At 39.3% G+C, this 18,986-nt stretch overlaps 2 protein-coding genes across 12 annotated transcripts in view; both read left to right on the forward strand.

Annotated features, from left to right (window-relative positions):
- Nucleotides 1-18,986, forward strand: part of LOC107586138 (protocadherin gamma-C5-like) — a 65,711-nt gene that overhangs the window by 42,274 nt on the left and 4,451 nt on the right. For 5 of the 11 annotated variants that reach the window (XM_016273389.1, XM_016273387.1, XM_016273382.1 and 2 more), the window contains exons 2-3: nt 17,696-17,754; nt 18,586-18,639. In XM_016273389.1, the coding sequence (XP_016128875.1) occupies nt 17,696-17,754; nt 18,586-18,639 (113 nt within the window). Of the gene's footprint in view, nt 1-10,888; nt 13,642-17,695; nt 17,755-18,585; nt 18,640-18,986 lie in introns of those variants that run through there. The other 6 variants (XM_016273390.1, XM_016273388.1, XM_016273383.1 and 3 more) reach the window with 3 other exon arrangements.
- Nucleotides 4,142-14,078, forward strand: LOC107586141 (protocadherin gamma-C5-like). The gene is made up of 2 exons (XM_016273392.1): nt 4,142-6,863; nt 13,642-14,078. Exons 1-2 carry the CDS (start codon nt 4,371-4,373, stop codon nt 13,660-13,662), a joined length of 2,514 nt encoding a protein of 837 aa, XP_016128878.1. The 5' UTR covers nt 4,142-4,370; the 3' UTR covers nt 13,663-14,078.

Consider the following 18,986-nt stretch of genomic DNA (forward strand, 5'->3'; position numbering starts at 1 on the left):
AATATTTGTGGTGTTGTATGCTTGTGTGTTTGAGTGCAGTGAAGTGCCGAGTATGTAATGTGTGGTGTTGTATGCTTGTTGACTTGCATATGTGAGTTTTGCAACGTTCTGTGGCATTAAAAATGCATTAACAAGACACTTAAGTATTTAAATACCATAATTATCCAAAATTATGCGTGACCGTACGGTTGATATGTCTGTAAAGGACATCATATAACATATATATTGCCATACATCTATATATATTATAGAGACGCTTAACTATAATTTTTTTATCTTTGTGGACACTGAAGGTTATGAAATGTATCCAAGATACTAATAAATTTAAATGAATGTGTATTATTGGAAAATAACTAATAGAAATAGTTCTCTGAATTTAAATCAAGATTTAACATGGACTGACAGCTCAACCGTACGGTAAAGTTTTATTTAAAACATTAAAAAAAGAGTGCTTGGGGCTGACCAATGATAGCCCTAGGACTATTCTTGTGTTTTTGCCCGCCATATACCTGTGTGCCATTGTTCGACCCTGCCTGTTTACCACGTCTCTTTAATAAAAGCTTGCAGATGGATCCACACGTCTCACGTCTCGTCAGCCCCGTTACAATTTATTAGATGTCTACTAATAAGAATTTTAAGTTAAATATTTTTTTTAATTAGCTCCTTTTAGGGGTGAAAGTTAAAGGTATAGGCTGTAACAGTGCTGTGCATTATCCCACAGGTATTTTTGAAAAATAAATTGAAATGGATTAAGCAGAAGCGTATAGCTGGCTAAAATTGATTTACAACATTGGAGCTCAGGTCTGTCTTTAATGGTTTAAAAGTTATCGTTATACATGAAAATAAATGGAGAGTTTACTTATAAAACCTGACTATTGTACATTACAACAATTGAGAATTACGCTTGTCATCATTTTATTAATTTACGCCTCAGACTTCTTAATTTTGTTTGTGGAAGATGTTATGTTGAAAAGTTGAGAGAGAAGGGGCTGGGCATGGGCGGCGCTAGGGAGGGGCTAGCATGTGCTTCTGCGCCCCCAAGAAAGACCAAAGCACCCACATGAATATTTGACTCATTACGCATTACTCGTGCAATGCAATATAATGTGACGTGATTTGCAGACGCACTTTTCGTAATGTCATAGCATTTTATTTAAAAAATGGATCGGTTCCTTGTGCCAAGTAGGCCTGCCCCCGACTAAAGATTTGTCTAGCCTACTAGTCGCACGTTTATATTAAATTGATTAATATTGATTAACCTACTAAACCATCGTTTAATAGGCATAGGCGTATTATAGCCTATTCCGCGCTCAAGCCGCAAAGCACCGCAAAAAATAATGATTATGAATATGCTGGGGAAAAGAAGACATTTTAATTATGTACTAATAAACTAGTGTTTTCTCAGTCAGTGTCGGCTGCAAAGAAGTTGCCGAATGCTAATATACGCTGACTCGCCATTTGCACATGCGTGTCTTTAATAGAGACATGCACCTTTCCATACGGACATAATTAAATAATATTTTTTTCAAGCTATATTTTTTTATATATTTATTTCTTATGTCTTATGTGAGGCAAGTAGCATTGTTGTGACGCGCTCCATTTCACAGAAACTGCATGAGACGACAAAAAGCGTTAAGTTCTTTCCGCAGGAAAAAAAAAGCAAGGGATTGCGCAGGCGCCTCCATGTCATGCAGTAAGCGCGATAATAGGACTCCCACACGTCTCATAAACATTTGATATGCACATATATAGCGCATATTTATCTAAATTAACGTCAGAGTGAATCGCCATATAGCAGCCCTACTCTTTTCCATATGTGAGAGATCTTTGTCCTGTCTCCTACACTAAGACATACAGTATCTGAGAAGCAGCTGTGGCGATGCCGAAACAGCAGTGGCACATTTGGCCATCAATACACAGAGAGCGAAGGTTCTGGTTTGAGACTGTAAATAGCAAGTAAATATATCCCCAGTGCTTTTTGATGTCATATTGCCTTTGACTCACATTCCGAAATGCTATTCTAGGCGGATTGTATAAAAAATCTTAGAGAACTGACTGATCTATGTAGGCTACTTGTTTAACTTCATAAAATTTAAATTTTATTTAAATTGTGATGAGCCAAATAATCATGTAAAAAAATTTACAAAATCGAGTGGGCGATTTATTTTATTATTCATATAAAAAAAAAATAATAATAAAAAAAAAAAATAACCTGTTTTGGTCATATTTACTATTAATTTCCCAGCTCCCCCTGTCAATGATCTAGCACCCCCTCAGCACCTGCGTTCAAAATTCTCTGGCGCCGCCCTGGGGCTGGTGAGGTTAAAGGAGAGGCAGATGATCTACAGGCTACATGTTTTAATGGAATAACTTTTTGAATATATATATATATATATATATATATATATATATATATATATATATATATATATATATATACACATACGGTGATGCATTGCTGCCACACATATTTTTTTCCCGCTCAGTTATGTTGTAATAACGAGATGTTATGTCATTTTAACTACAACGTTTCTAGTAATAACTAATAATTCTAGTAAGAACGTAATTATCTCGTTAAAAGGACATATTCTTTTTTCACTTAATAACGATATATTATGCCATAAAAACGATGTGTTCCCGTTATAGAATGATCTACACATTGCTGAAGTTACTACAAGGGATCCCTTACAAAAAATGAACCACTTCAAATTACATTTTTACTACAAATAATAAAAAAAAATGTTTACTATAGTTAAACCATGGTAACCACAAATTAACCATGGTTTTGCTACACTATCCATAACCATGGTATTTGTAGTAAAACTGTGGTTATACAAATGGCAATTGTGGTGGAGAGACGTTAAAGTTGTCTATAACTGTTTTTACGGTGTTCTTATTGTCTCTGGTGCGTTGTATTTTTGTATTTTTTGTACTTCAGCTGAGTGGGCGTGGTAATAGTGTGCACTTACGGGGAAGCGCTCATTTGTGAGACAAGAGTTTATTCTATAAAAACATGGTATTGTTTCAATTAGTAAGAGCGGGGAAAATGTGTATTAAAGATGGCCGTCAGTAAGAGAGAGGTGCACGGATCGAGAGCTAGTGATCGAGATTATTGTGGTGCTGTGTAGCTAACATGTAAAACTCCAGCCTCAGTGTAGTGGAGGGGAGTTAGTACTGTTTTGAAGTACTCAGCAGTTCTAGTTTTAGACTGTTTTAAGATCTTTGTTTTAAGCTCTTAACATATTCCCATCCGCTTCAAATAAACAACCTTTTTGGACGTCAGCTTTGCTCCCGTGATTTTGATCCTCCTTGTGACTGCTCGGGTCGTTATCACAGTAACCAGTAGGCCAAAAGACATGGTTACTACATTTTACTATAGTAAAACTATGGTTAATTCTCGTAAGGGATAGAAAGGCTGCACTATTTTAAATTGTAATGGATTGTATTGTAATGTTATTGTTTTGTATTGTAATGTTTTTTTATTATTATTGTAGCGGTATGTTTATTAGGATTAATATCCAATCTGTATACAATATAATGCTATCCAATAATTTTACATTCTGGTCATTTTATTTTATTTTTTAAAATAAACGCTCTGATTTTTTTTCCCCCCTTTGGAAAGTAGATTTTCGCATTTTTTTTGTTCATGGGTAAAAAAAGTTTATGCTTTTATTCATGCACGAGCAAATAATGAATCATTATAATAAGAGGAAAGGCATGTGGCATTGCGTTCTTCTTCTAGGGTAAATTCGAGAGGATGCTCACTTGTGTAAATTCCAGGCTTTATGAGTAGGCTGCGCTGCGTGTGGCTGTGACCACAATACAGATAATAAGATCAGACGGGAAAGACTGGACCCCCGGTTGGATTTATGCGAGTTAAATAAACAGAAAATAATTGTTGTCGATTGTTTCATTTAGAAGTAGACCTTTCAAGCTTTCTATAGACCCCCCCCCCCCCTTCCTAATGAATTTAAAAGTACGCATCCAGTCATCTTATGGTGCTACTTGAAATGTACATGTTTGTAGTCGATTTGTTTTTTTTGTTTTTGTTTTTTGTACACAAAAATTAGCTCCTCTAAAATATACTGAGAAACTAGCTGCATTAAAATCTCCAGACGCAGTAGTCACAACCAAAGAGAGCTGCCTTTAAAAACTTCAAAACCTCTATTGGACCAGTGAGTGCTTAGCTCTGAACCAATCATGTGTTAGTCTCAACAAAGGGATCTACTCCCTCACTCAGCCAGAGGAGGAGTAATGATGAGAGCTGTAGAGCGAGAGGAAACAGGAACGCTTTATGAGACTGATCACCACAACGAGGATGGGCTGAGTACACGTTTATTTGAGGATGGAGAACAGAATTCTGATCTTCTATGGATATAAGACAAAGATTTGTTGACGGGAATATCAGCCGCATTAGAGAAATGAGGCAGAGGAACGGAGGGTGGACATGGGCAGCGCTTTGGCTGTTCGCTTTCTCTCTATTGTGGAATACAGTTGGAGCTCAGATTCGCTACACAATACCTGAAGAGTTAAAGGAAGGATCTATCGTTGGGAATATCGCGAAGGATCTTGGTTTTGACGTCTCAGATATTGCCGAGCGTAAGTTACGAATAGCATCTGAGTCGAACAGGCAATATTTTAGTGTGGATTCAGGGAAGGGTGATCTGGTAGTTAATGGCAGAATAGACCGAGAGACGCTCTGTGGACAAAGCGCCAGTTGTCTAATGCCACTGCAGATCGTTATTGAGAATCCATTACAGATGCACAAGGTAGAAATAGAAATACAGGATATTAATGACAATGCACCGAACTTCCATAATAAAGATGGAGTATTAAAAATTTCAGAATTGACTGCTCCAGGCGCGCGATTTACCCTTGAAATTGCTGAGGACCTCGATGTTGGCAGCAATAGCTTAAAGTCATATTCATTGAGCAATAACAATTTCTTCCGTCTAAATTTAAAGACAGTTAAAAATGGAAGGCAAATACCAGAGCTAGTGCTTGAGAAATCACTAGACAGAGAAAAACAGGCAGTTCACAAACTGATATTAACAGCTCTAGATGGTGGTAATCCGGTAAAATCGGGCACATCGTTATTGCAAATAATTGTTCAAGACTTCAATGACAACGAACCAAAGTTTGATGTAGCTGTATACAAAGCATCTGTTTTAGAAAGCGCTGTTATTGGTTCAAGTGTAATCAAAATAAAAGCGACCGATTTAGATGAAGGTCTAAATAGTGAAATACAATATGCATTGGCTGCACACACGCCTGAATTGGTAAGAAATGCTTTTAATGTGAACGCTGAAACCGGCGAAATAACAGTAATTGGAAAGCTAGATTACGAGGCCACCACATCATATACGTTTGATGTGTGTGCTAAAGACAAAGGGAATCCAGAGCTCGAAGGACAGTCATCGGTTCAGATAGATATCATAGATGAGAATGACAATCCTCCAGAGATTATCCTGACGTCCTTACCGAGTCATGTTCCTGAAAATTCAACGGTGGGAACTGTGGTGGCTCTGATTACCGTCAAAGATTTGGACTCCGGTAATAAAGGGAAAGTTGAGCTAATTGTCTCCCCGGATCTTCCCTTTAAATTAAAGCCAACTTTCGATAGCCATTATTCACTGATAACTGACTCATTATTAGATTGTGAGATTCATTCCGAATATAATGTAGAAATACTGGCCATGGACTCTGGTGTTCCACCCTTAAAAACTGTGAAGACTGTAAATGTAAAAGTGCTTGATGTAAATGACAACCAACCAATATTCTCACAGTCTTCATATAATGTTTACGTAAACGAAAATAATCTGGCAGGCGTTTCATTGTTTTCTTTATCTGCAGTTGATATTGACCAAGACAAAAATGCTATTCTCACTTACTCAGTTCTGGATTTAAGTTCTAATCAAGTTCCAGCATCATCCTATTTTTATATAAACTCTGAGAACGGAACTATTTACAGCATGAGCTCATTTGATTATGAGAAAATGAAGCTAATCAGCATTGTAGTGCAGGCTAGAGATCATGGCTCTCCATCTTTGAGCAGCAACGCAACTGTTCATGTGTTCATTCTGGACCGGAACGATAACGCACCTGTTATCATCTACCCGTCCAGATCCATGGGGTCTGTCTCTCATCAGAGGATGCCCCGTTCTGCTAAAGCAGGACATCTCGTTACTAAGGTAACAGCAGTGGACGCGGACTCGGGTCATAACGCCTGGCTGTTCTACAGGCTCGCGGAGGCCACGGACGCGTCTCTGTTCAGTGTCAATTTACATACGGGTGAGGTGAGGACTAAACGCGCTGTTTCAGAGCACGATGACTCCTCTCAGCGACTGCTAATAGAAATAAAGGATAATGGAGAACCGATCCAGTCCACCACAGTCACAGTGGATATACTGATAGAGGACGGCTTTCGTGAGCCCATCGCAGACTACAGAGAGAAAATTATCGAACCCAACAAGAAAAGCAGCAAAATTACATTATATCTGATCATCTCGTTGGCTTCTGTATCCTTGTTGTGTCTGTTGACGTTTTTCATCTTACTGGTGAAATGTGCGCGAGGCAGTAGAGGCGGCTCAAGCTGCTGTATCTGGAGGACAAATTCTGAATACAAGAACCCCAACAGAAACCTGCAGATCCAGCTCAACACAGACGGGCCCATTAAGTATGTGGAGGTTCTGGGAGGAGACATGATGTCTCAGAGTCAGTCCTTTGGCTCCTATCTCTCTCCAATGTCAGAATTCAGTGATCTCACCCTCGTTAAACCCAGCAGCACCACAAACTTTACAGACACGCTAAACGTGCTTGATGCGTCATTACCAGACAGCGCGTGGACGTTCGAGAGCCAACAGGTGAGACACAGAATGATGATTAATTAATTCAGCATCAGTACAGACTTGTATGTGATTTTTTTTCTATTAATTTAAGATATACACTTTATGGTGGACATACTTGAAAGTTTGTGTGAGGGCGGGGTAGCTTGGCTTAAAGAGCGCTACTCTGCCATGACATTACATTTATTTAATATGTATATATATATTTATTATTATTATTTTTTTTTATCAAGTCTAAGCAATGTTATTTTTTTCTATAAGCCCCCCCCCATTTTTTTTTTTACCATATTTATGATGTCAAAACAAACTGCAATAGTTTTGTACGGTATTCAGCACTTTGGACTGGACAGCTCCCATAACGACGTTACGTTGTACAGTTTTAGGTGCTATACTTTATAAATGCTGATTTGGTAGGTATTGTTGAATAAAAATTAAATTAAATAAATAAATAAATAAACATACTACTAATAGTAATAACAAAAAGTTATTTAAAAACAGTATAAAAAACGTTATTTAAAAAAAATACTTTTAGTGGGAAACAGTATTTCTTCTTCATAAAAATTGAGAACTAAACTGTTAATGTCACATTTTTAAATAACACATTAAAAATATGTTCTAATAATTCCCTTACAGAAAAACTACATGAATTTTACATGTGCAATCACATGTTAAAATTACATGTGAAAAACATGGGAAACGTAGTTTTGTAACGTTTTCATATTTGACATGCGATTTTAACGTAACTGCACACGTGCAATTCATGTGTTTTTTCTGTAATGGTTCTTTCCCTCTGAATTTAAAGAACAACGAAATACACTTGCTCATATACCTTTAATGCTCAAATGCTAATACCTTGTTACTTTAACATGCATAATCATTTTCCAGTCTAAGCAGATAAGAAATCAGTCTGAGGCTAACTGCATTTTTTTTAGATCACAGCTGTCCACTAGATGCCGTAATGCATACAACAGAGAGCTGGTTACCCCTGTAAGAAACAGCAAAGCATCTATTGGATGAGTGAGCATTGAGCTCTGTACCAATCGTTCTTCAGACCGTACAAAGGGATCTACTCCCTCCCTCAGCCAGAGGAGGAGGACAATGACGAGAGGTGTAGAGCGAAAGAAAACATGAACGCTTTATGAGGCTGCTCACCACAACGAAAATGGGCTGAGTACACGTTTATTTGAAAATGGAAAATAACATTCGGGTTCTATAAGGATGTAAGATGAAGATTTGTAGATGGGAATAACAAACGCGACAGAGAAATGAGGCAGAGGAACGGAGGGTGGACATGGGCAGCGCTTTGGCTGTTCGCTTTCTCTCTATTGTGGAATACAGTTGGAGCTCAGATTCGCTACACAATACCTGAAGAGTTAAAGGAAGGATATATCGTTGGGAATATCGCGAAGGATCTTGGTTTTGACGTCTCAGATATTGCCGAGCGTAAGTTACGAATAGCATCTGAGTCGAACAGGCAATATTTTAGTGTGGATTCAGGGAAGGGTGATCTGGTAGTTAATGGCAGAATAGACCGAGAGACGCTCTGTGGACAAAGCGCCAGTTGTCTAATGCCACTGCAGATCGTTATTGAGAATCCATTACAGATGCAGAAAGTTGAAATACAAATACAAGATATAAATGATAATGCACCTAACTTCCATACTAAAGATGCCACATTAAAAATACCTGAAGTGATTACTCCAGGCGCACGATTTACACTTGAGAGTGCTGAGGACCTCGATGTTGGAAGCAATAGCATAAAGACTTACTCACTTAGCAGTAACAATTTCTTCCAAATTAATGTTAAAATGTTAAAAGATGGAAGAATGGTACCTGAACTTGTGGTTGAAAAACCTTTAGACAGAGAGAAACAGTCTATACACAAGCTAATATTAACTGCCTTAGATGGTGGCAATCCAGTAAAATCTGGCACATCTTTATTGCTAATAATCGTTCAAGATATAAATGACAACGAACCAAAATTTGAAATTGCTGTATACAAAGCATCGGTACTAGAAAGTGCCATCTTTGGCTCAAGTGTTCTAAAAATAAAAGCCACTGATTTGGATGAAGGACCTAATGGTGAAATAGAGTATTCATTCGGTGCGCATACGCAAGATCTTGTAAGAAATGTTTTTAATGTGAACGCTGAAACCGGCGAAATCACAGTTATTGGAAAACTAGATTACGAGACTAAAAAAACGTATATGTTTGATGTTTGTGCTAAAGACAAAGGGAATCCAGAGCTCGAAGGACAGTCGTCGGTTCAGGTAGATATCATAGATGAGAATGACAATCCGCCAGAGATTATCCTGACATCTTTAGCGAGTCCTGTGCCTGAAAATGCAACGGTGGGAACTGTGGTGGCTCTGATTACCGTCAAAGATTTAGACTCCGGTAATAATGGCAAAGTCGAGCTAATTGTCTCCCCGGATGTTCCTTTCAAATTGAAAGCCTCTTTCGATAACCACTATTCGTTGATAACCGACTCATTTTTAGACCGTGAAGTTCATTCTGAATATAATGTAGAAATACTGGCCATAGACTCCGGTGTTCCACCCTTAAAAACTGTGAAGACTGTAAATGTTAAAATGCTTGACGTGAATGACAACGCTCCACTATTCTCACAGTCCTCATACACTATTTACATAAACGAAAATAATCTGGCAGGTGTGTCATTGTTTTCTGTATCTGCAGTTGATATTGACCGAGACAAGAACGCTTTACTCACTTACTCAGTTCTGGATTTAAGTTCTAATCAAGTTCCAGCATCATCTTATTTTTATATCAACTCTGAGAACGGAACTATTTACAGCATGAGCTCATTTGATTATGAGAAAATGCAACTAATCAGTGTTATAGTGCAGGCTAAAGATCATGGCTCTCCTCCAATGAGCAGCAACGCCACTGTTCATGTGTTCATTCTGGACCGGAACGATAACGCACCTGCTGTCATTTACCCGTCCACATCTATGGGGTCTGTTACTCATCAGAGGATGCCCCGTTCTGCAAAAGCAGGACATCTCGTTACTAAGGTAACAGCAGTGGACGCGGACTCGGGTCATAACGCCTGGCTGTTCTACAGGCTCGCGGAGGCCACGGACGCGTCTCTGTTCAGTGTCAATTTACATACGGGAGAGGTGAGGACTAAACGCACTGTTTCAGAGCACGATGACTCCTCTCAGAGACTGCGGATAGAAATAAAGGATAATGGAGAACCGCTCCAGTCCACCACAGTCACAGTGGATATACTGATAGAGGAAGGCCTTCATGAGCCCATCTCAGACTATAGAGAAAAGACTAACGATCCCAACAAGAAAACAGGCAAAATTGCTTTATATCTAATCATCTCTTTGGCGTCTGTGTCCTTGTTGTGTATATTGACCTTTTTCATCTTAATTGTGAAATGTGCACGAGGCAGTAGAGGCGGTTCAAGCTGCTGTATCTGGAGGACAAATTCTGAATACAAGAACCCCAACAGAAACCTGCAGATCCAGCTCAACACAGACGGGCCCATTAAGTATGTGGAGGTTCTGGGAGGAGACATGATGTCTCAGAGTCAGTCCTTTGGCTCATATCTCTCTCCAATGTCAGAATTCAGTGACCTTACCCTCGTTAAACCCAGCAGCACCACAAACTTTACAGACACGCTAAACGTGCTTGATGCGTCATTACCAGACAGCGCGTGGACGTTCGAGAGCCAACAGGTGAGAAAGCCTAGATGTAAAACGTTAATGTGCATACATACACTATATTATTTATAAAGTGATAGAATTACGTTATTTTCAGCACCTTGGACATCACCATGTGTACTTTTGTCTGAACACAAAAGACTCTTTTGTTTGCACATAATAATAATAATAATTATTATTATTATTATTATCAACATTATTATTATTATTATTATCAACATTATTATATCAACATCAAATATTATATTACCAAAGAATGTCGTTTTGTTTCATTAATATAGAAATATATAAATTATACAAAGACAACAAATAAAATATGGCCACTCGTGATACATAATACTTTTCTTCTATTGTAATGTTCTTTGGCGTGAGATTGACAGCAGGTGCTGTGCTGCGCCTTTAAGAGGCAGTTCTCTTGCTACTGGTTATTGCATTTATCTCTGCACCAATCACATGCAGAATTATACAAAGAGATCTACTCCCTCCCCCACTGACATTACAACGTTCAGTGCAGACGGAGACGAGGAATGCTCTAATCTCTCCTATAAAAATGGATTCTAACATATTTTTGAGACAAAATGGAAAAGCGAAATTGTCGTCGTGGTGGTACCCCTAGTTTTTATTAGAACGGTGAATCGTCTGGATTTAAAATCACAATGACAAAGAGGGTGGCATTCAGATGTTGGAGGCATTATTTGCTCTTCTTTTTTCTCTTTCTTCTTTTGTGGAGTACGACAGAAGGACAGACTCGCTACTCAATTCCCGAGGAATTAAATGTGGGCGCTGTTGTTGGAAACATTGCAAAAGATTTAGGTTTGAAAATATCTGAGCTGTATGACCGTAAATTGCGAATAGCTTCTGAATCAGGTAAGCAGTATTTCAGCGTGGATTTACGCAGAGGAGAAATTGTGGTTAAAGAGAGAATCGACAGAGAAATCCTTTGTGGAAAAAACGCAAATTGTCTGCTTCCTCTTCAAATTGTTATCGAGGAGCCTTTACAACTTTACAGAGTGGAAATCGACATACAGGATATTAATGACAATTATCCGCATTTTCAGTCGACGGACCGCGTTTTAAAGATAGCAGAAGCAACTGTCCCTGGCATGCGTTTTCCTTTGGAGAGCGCAGTAGACCCAGATGTTGGAAGTAATTCCTTGAAATCGTATACTTTAAGTAAAGACGAGTGTTTTAGTTTAAAAGTAAAAGACCTTGGAGATGGGCGCAAGGTACCTGAATTAGTACTGGAAAAACCTCTGGATCGCGAGAAGAAACCGATGCATCAGCTTATGTTAACTGCCTTAGACGGGGGGAAGCCGGTTAGATCTGGAACTTCACAAATAAACATCACTGTGCTGGATAACAATGACAACAACCCCGTATTTGAGAAAAGAGTTTACAAAGTGGCCATTAATGAAAACGCCAAGCAAGGAACGCCATTTTTAACGGTTAAAGCAACGGATTTAGATGAAGGTCCTAATGGAGATATACAGTATTATTTAGGGGAGCACACATCTGATGAGTTGCGCTCATTGTTTCGTATTAACGAGAAAACCGGCGAAATTATCCTGAATGGGGAATTAGACTATGAGACCACTCCTATTTACAACATTGAGATCAGTGCCAAAGATAGAGGGGTTCCGGAAATGGAGGGTCATTGTATGGTTGAAATTGAAGTTGCAGATATTAACGACAACCCACCACAAATAGTGTTGACATCTAAACCGAGCCCTGTGCTGGAGGACGCGCCAAGCGGGACAGTTGTAGCGTTAATAAGCGCACGGGACATCGACTCTGGTGACAATGGAAAAGTCAGTCTGCAGATACAGTCTGATCTTCCATTTATTTTAAAACCATCTTTTTCAAACGAATATTCGTTGGTTACAAACGGCGTTTTAGACCGCGAAACTTACCCGGAGTATAACGTGGAAATCACTGCATTTGACTCAGGCTCGCCCCCTTTAAATACCAAAACAATAATTCCAGTTAAAATTCTTGATGTTAACGACAATGCCCCAAAGTTCCCTGATAATGTGTATTATGTGTACGTGAATGAAAATAATACTCCAGGCTCTATTATCTGTTCGGTATCTGCTCAAGACTTTGATGTCGGCGTAAATGGTAAAATATCATACTCTATTGAGATCCCTAAAAATGGGGATACTCCAATATCCTCGTACATGTACATCAACTCTGACAATGGAAGCATATTTAGCATGCATTCGTTTGACTTCGAACAAAGGAAAGTGTTTGAGGTCATCGTTCAGGCTAAAGATAATGGCTCTCCATCTTTAAGTAGTAACGCGACAGTGTATGTGTTTATTCTGGACCATAACGATAACGCACCTGCTGTCATTTACCCGTCCACACCCATGGGGTCTGTTACTCATCAGAGGATGCCCCGTTCTGCTAAAGCAGGACATCTCGTTACTAAGGTAACAGCAGTGGACGCGGACTCGGGTCATAACGCCTGGCTGTTCTACAGGCTCGCGGAGGCCACGGACGCGTCTCTGTTCAGTGTCAATTTACATACGGGTGAGGTGAGGACTAAACGCGCTGTTTCAGAGCACGATGACTCCTCTCAGAGACTGCTGATAGAAATAAAGGATAATGGAGAACCGATCCAGTCCACCACAGTCACAGTGGATATACTGATAGAGGAAGGCCTTCATGAGCCCATCTCAGACTATAAAGAGAAAACTATCGAGTCCAACAAGAAAAGTGGCAGAATTACTTTATATCTAATCATCTCTTTGGCTTCCGTGTCCTTGTTGTGTCTGTTGACATTTTTCATCTTACTGGTGAAATGTGCGCGAGGCAGTAGAGGCGGTTCAAGCTGCTGTATCTGGAGGACAAATTCTGAATACAAGAACCCCAACAGAAAGCTGCAGATCCAGCTTTACACTGACGGGCCCATTAAGTATGTGGAGGTTCTGGGAGGAGACATGATGTCTCAGAGTCAGTCCTTTGGCTTATATCTCTCTCCAATGTCAGAATTCAGTGACCTTACCCTCGTTAAGCCCAGCAGCACCACAAACTTTACAGACACGCTAAACGTGCTTGATGCGTCATTACCAGACAGCGCGTGGACGTTCGAGAGCCAACAGGTGAGACAAACGCAGATTTAAACAAGTTATGGTTATACATACACTAATTATATGTTACTGATGGAGAGACGCTACTTTCAGCACCTTGGACAGCACAATGTGTGCTTTTGTCTAAGCAAAGCAACTTTCCTCCAATAGAAACGCACGTTTTTTATCCCCACCCCTTTTAACCCTTCTCCCAGACCCACGCAGGCCTGTTGCTCTCAGGAGCTGTATTGTTAGTTTAGAAACGTTAGAACAAATGGTGGAGATCATGGATACAAAACAAAACGTGTTTCTCCTATACTCTGCAATGTCTTGCGATGTCTAGTAGCCTATATGCATGAATTAAAGCCCCGAAGGAGTCTATAGCTACTAGTGAAAATACTCAATTAAAAATGAAGAGTAAAGAGCTTTTTCAGAGATCTGCAGAGGGCTGCAGTTTGGATTGTTCTTAATTCCTTGTGTTTTGCAACGCACGCTTTGGAACTTTTATATTCTACAGCTGAGGAATCTAAACTGGGAACTATTGTTGGCCACCTGGCTAAAGATTTAGGAATGGACGTTCATGTGATACTTCTAAGAGAGATGCGAATCATCTCGGAATCTAATGCTAAGTATTTTGACGTAGACCTGACATCCGGAGCTTTGGTGGTCAAGCAAATAATGGACAGAGAAAGTATGTGCGGAGGAAATTTACATTGTCACACTCGGATTCAGATTTCTCTTCAAAATCCTTTGGAAATGCACAGCGTTACGATAGAAATTGTGGATGTTAACGACAACGCGCCACACTTCCAAAGCCGAAACACTTCTTTAGAAGCTTCAGAAGCGGCTGCGCCAGGCACTATGTTCCGCTTAAAAAGTGCGCATGACCCTGATGTGGGTGTGAATTCACTGCGCGCTTATTTTCTTAGTCAAAACGGTCGTTTTATGCTAAAAGTAGAAACTAAAAGTGACGGAAGCAAAATCCCAATTTTAGTCTTGAACAAGCCTCTCGATAGAAAAAAGAGGAAGGAATTTAGATTGATTTTAACAGCAGTTGATGGTGGCAGTCCAGAAAAGTCCTGCAATAGTGTCATATTTATAAATATTCTAGATGTCAATGACAACTCGCCACACTTTCATAATCTTACAAAAAGAGTCACGCTTTTAGAAAATTCACCTCATAGAACGTTAGTTACAACTCTTAACGCCTCTGATGCCGATCATTGTCAAAATTGTGAATTATATTACATATTTGATAAATACACCCCTGACAATGTTTTAAAACTCTTTAGTGTGGATTCTGTGACTGGAGAAATTAGAGTTACAGGACTAGTCGATCGCGAGCTCTCTAATGTGTATGACGTCACTGCTCTTGCCAGGGACAAGGGAATACCTCCCATGGAGGGCTCTTGCAACATCAACATCGAGATTATTGACGTGAATGATAACGCCCCTGCTATCAACATAAATGTGGTTTCTCCTGTAATCTCTGAAGATGTGAGTTCAGGCACTGTCATTGCCCTAATCAAAGTAAAAGATGAAGACACAGGGGAAAATGGCGAAGTGAGCATGCACATCCATTATGGGTTGCCTTTCAAGATGACTTCGCCTTATAAAGGGCTTTTCATTTTAATGACCGATGGCCTGCTGGACAGAGAGGCTGTGGCTGAATACACCATTATTGTGACTGCCACAGACTCTGGTTCCCCGCTCCGTTCCTCGCAGGAATCTTTTGTGTTACGTCTTTCAGATGTTAATTGATCTGATCTTCTCACAGCATTCCTACTCTGTGGACATAGCTGAAAACAATGCCCCAAATGCTCCCCTTCTGTCAGTGTCTGCATCATACCCAGATGTGGGTGAGAATTCCACTGTTTATTTCTCAATTTTGGAGTGTGAAGCTCTTGGTAGGGCTGTGTCTTCATATGCATACTTTAACCCATATAGTGGACATATATATGCCATGCGAAAGTTTGACTATGAGCAATTGAATGCATTTCAATTCATAGTGCAGGTTCTTGATAGAGGAACTCCAGCTCAAAGCTCCAACACTACGGTGCATGTGTTTATTATAGATCAGAATGATCATCCTCCTGTCCTTATATATCCTGCACTTCCATCTGATGGGACGCTGCAGTTTTTGGTACCTAACACGGCTGGCATTGGACACTTAGTCAATCGCATCACATTTGTGGATGGTGATAGTGGCCACAATGCCTGGTTATTCTACAGCTTCTCAGGGCTTGATACTGAAATGTTTCACATAGGCGCACATACTGGAGAGCTGCGTACAGCCGGTAAACTTACAGAAGAGAACAGCAAGTCTGTCTTTAGCTTCATTGTGATTGTAAAAGATAACGGCAGGCCTTTTCTCTCTGCTGGTGTGGTAATTAACATCAACTCTGGCTGAGAAAGCTTCAGATGTATTTTCTGAACCCAGGAGCTCTACCTCCAAAAGTCCAAAAGGTGTCTGACCTCACTTTGTACCTCATAATTACATTATCCTTCATTATTACGGTCTCATTCCTGGTCATCATTTTTGTAGCAGTGCGCTGGCTCAGCCATCATGGTTATGTTATGTGCCTCATGCAAAAACTTGGCTTCAAACACACATCTCGTGAGCACCAACACAATGACCTCCATCTGTAGCTAAATACTGACGGTCCTATTAGATGCATGAAGGTCGTGGGGGTCTCCCAGGATTTACACAAACACACATACACGCCTAGTTTCTCCACTATATCCAGCAGGAGCGACTTTGTGTTTGTTAAGGCCCCACAGAGCACTCTAAGCATGCGACTGTCAAAAAGACTCTTCTCTCACTCACTCATGAAGGTGAGATTTTCAGGAAATATTATAGACTACCATTTCAAAGTTTGGGGTTGGTAAGATTTCTTTAATGGTTGATGAGAAAAAAGTCTCATATGCCCACCAAGGATTGATTAATTGAATGATTGATTGATTTTTACTATAAAATTAATTAAAACTGAAATATTGTGGAATATTGTACAATTGTAAACGTCTTTACTATCACTTTTAACTAATTTAATGCATCCCTGCTGAATAGAAGTATTAATTTCTTTCAAAAAAATCTCACTGACACCAAACTTTTGATGGCTAGTGTAGGCAAAAAATTACATATGTTAATGAAAAAAAATTATACACTGTTTAGATGTTTGTGGTGTGAATTTTAGCGTCACACAATTTCTCAAAATAATTTCTAGTACGATGGAATTCATGCTGTATGTCATCAATTCAGAGTATGGCTCCAGTCACTATGACTCACTTTTTGTGTCTAAGCACTTTATAATGCCAAGTGTATTAAGAATCAGGCCACAATTTGAGCTATTTCTAGACCCAGTGAATCTGAGAAGAGTTTTGTCTGAAAATAGTGTGTTTAAATGCTCAAGTCAGGTGAGGCAGATTGTTGCAGTCATTATGATTTACAAAGTAGAAGCAGTTGTATGCATGCAGTCCCAAATAGCAGACTGTCTTTGTGGAATCTACACTAGCGTTTGGAGGATCATTACAGTGTGATATTGCACATGCCTTGAATGCTATCTTGCAACATAATAACTTGACTCAGTGTGGGGAGATGCAATAGAATTGTGTGGGATACTAAAGAAATTAAGACCAAAAATTATGAAAAAAAATCCAAAAGGGGGGCGAAATATTAGCCACAATCCACCTACAGGTGAGCTAATATTTTTTTTGATACAGACTTATGTGTATAGTCCTCACGTACATGCACCCATGTGTGACAGCAACATGATCGAAGTTTCAATTATTCACACACACTCTCCCTCAACCTATTTTCTACCTTATGTTCTTCTTTGTTGCTCTGATTCTCACTACTCCCCTCAACATTTTCTTTCTGTATCAGCAAAGGTGCAGTTTCAGAAAATAGTCCTGAGGAAAAGCAGAGGAAGCAGATCAAATCTGCTGTCAATAATACAAATTTGTGTTTCAGAACTACAACCTCCTATGACAGGATGGAGGGACCTGCACTCCAGGGTGGACCAATAGTGGATATTAATCTCTATGCCAAACAAAAGTATTGACAAAATTATTTTCTTCTCATTTTCAGCAAAATCCCCCTAATGCTGACTGGCGATTTCCCCCAAACCAGAGGCCTGGACCAAGCGGGTAAGTGTTGGATTCAGTTTATATGTCTCGCAAAACCATAAATACATTTGAGATTATCCACGTGATATTACGTACACTGTTTTGTAATAGTTTTTATTTAATCTCGCTGATTGGAGTGAGATATTAACAGAACAAAATCTTGGATTACCTGTTAACGTCTGAGTGCCTAGATTTTTGGTGGTCACTATCTTATCTAGATTAGAATATGAAATAATGTATAAATTTTCCTTCCTTTCGTGTTTTCAAAATCTGAGATTGCCTACAAACATTTGAGTGCCTAAATTTGTGATGGTCACTGTCCTCTGCATTTAGTCAGCAAGAAGAGTTAAGGAAACAATATTTATAGATAAAATCAACAAATACCAAACTATCTAGATTAGAGTCTGAAATAATTTACTATTTGTATTTCCTTTAGTGTTTTCATCTCTACATATAGCCCATTATCGCCATTTTATGAATATTAAAGATGTAAATTTACCACAGTACTGTAATCTTGCAAAAACAAATCATGTAAAGAAATCCTGCAAAGAAAAACCCACTAAAGAAATCCTGTGAAGAATATCCTGCAAAAATATTGCAAAGAAAAGAAATCATGTGGAGCAAAAAAAAATAAAAAATCTTGCAAATACACCCAATATATTATGATAATAATTATCAGATAGAAACATACAAAAGCGAACCAACTACCTGTGAGACACAACGTCTTAAGATATAAGGTTTAAACTTAAAGGAAACCAAAGCCGTTCTCACCCATCCATGTGCTCTGGTCAGTCTCTGGTCAGACGCAGGGTGATTGAGTGACAGCTGCATGCTCCTGTGCTTATGTTTCAGCCAACACAGGTTCCACACCCTGCAGCAGAGATGGACTCCATACGAGAAGTCCAGGTAGAGTGAAGGCGAAGAGAAGGCTTGTAGCGTTTGACTTCACCTGGTGTAGCCTTCTAGTGAAATGTTGTGTTTAGGTCTTTCAGATTATGTGTCCTGCAGCTTCCAGCGACATGCTGTCCAGTCTGTTCCTACACATATAAATGTGAACACAAATTTCGTGCAGTTGGTTCATTTGAGGATAAGGCTTTTGGATGTATGTGTATCGCTGATAGCTGTTTGTTGCATCTTGCTCTGCGGGTTGACATTGCACAGTGTGTTGACAGTGTGTTTACCTGTGCTTAGTAAACTTGTTTGTTCCGATTTGATTTATTTTGGCTTTGTAGAGCCAAGTCTGTGAAGTCTGT

Source organism: Sinocyclocheilus grahami, unplaced genomic scaffold (assembly GCF_001515645.1).
Source record: "Sinocyclocheilus grahami isolate Dianchi unplaced genomic scaffold, SAMN03320097.WGS_v1.1 scaffold78.1, whole genome shotgun sequence".
In the NCBI taxonomy this organism is placed as follows: Eukaryota; Metazoa; Chordata; class Actinopteri; order Cypriniformes; family Cyprinidae; genus Sinocyclocheilus; species Sinocyclocheilus grahami.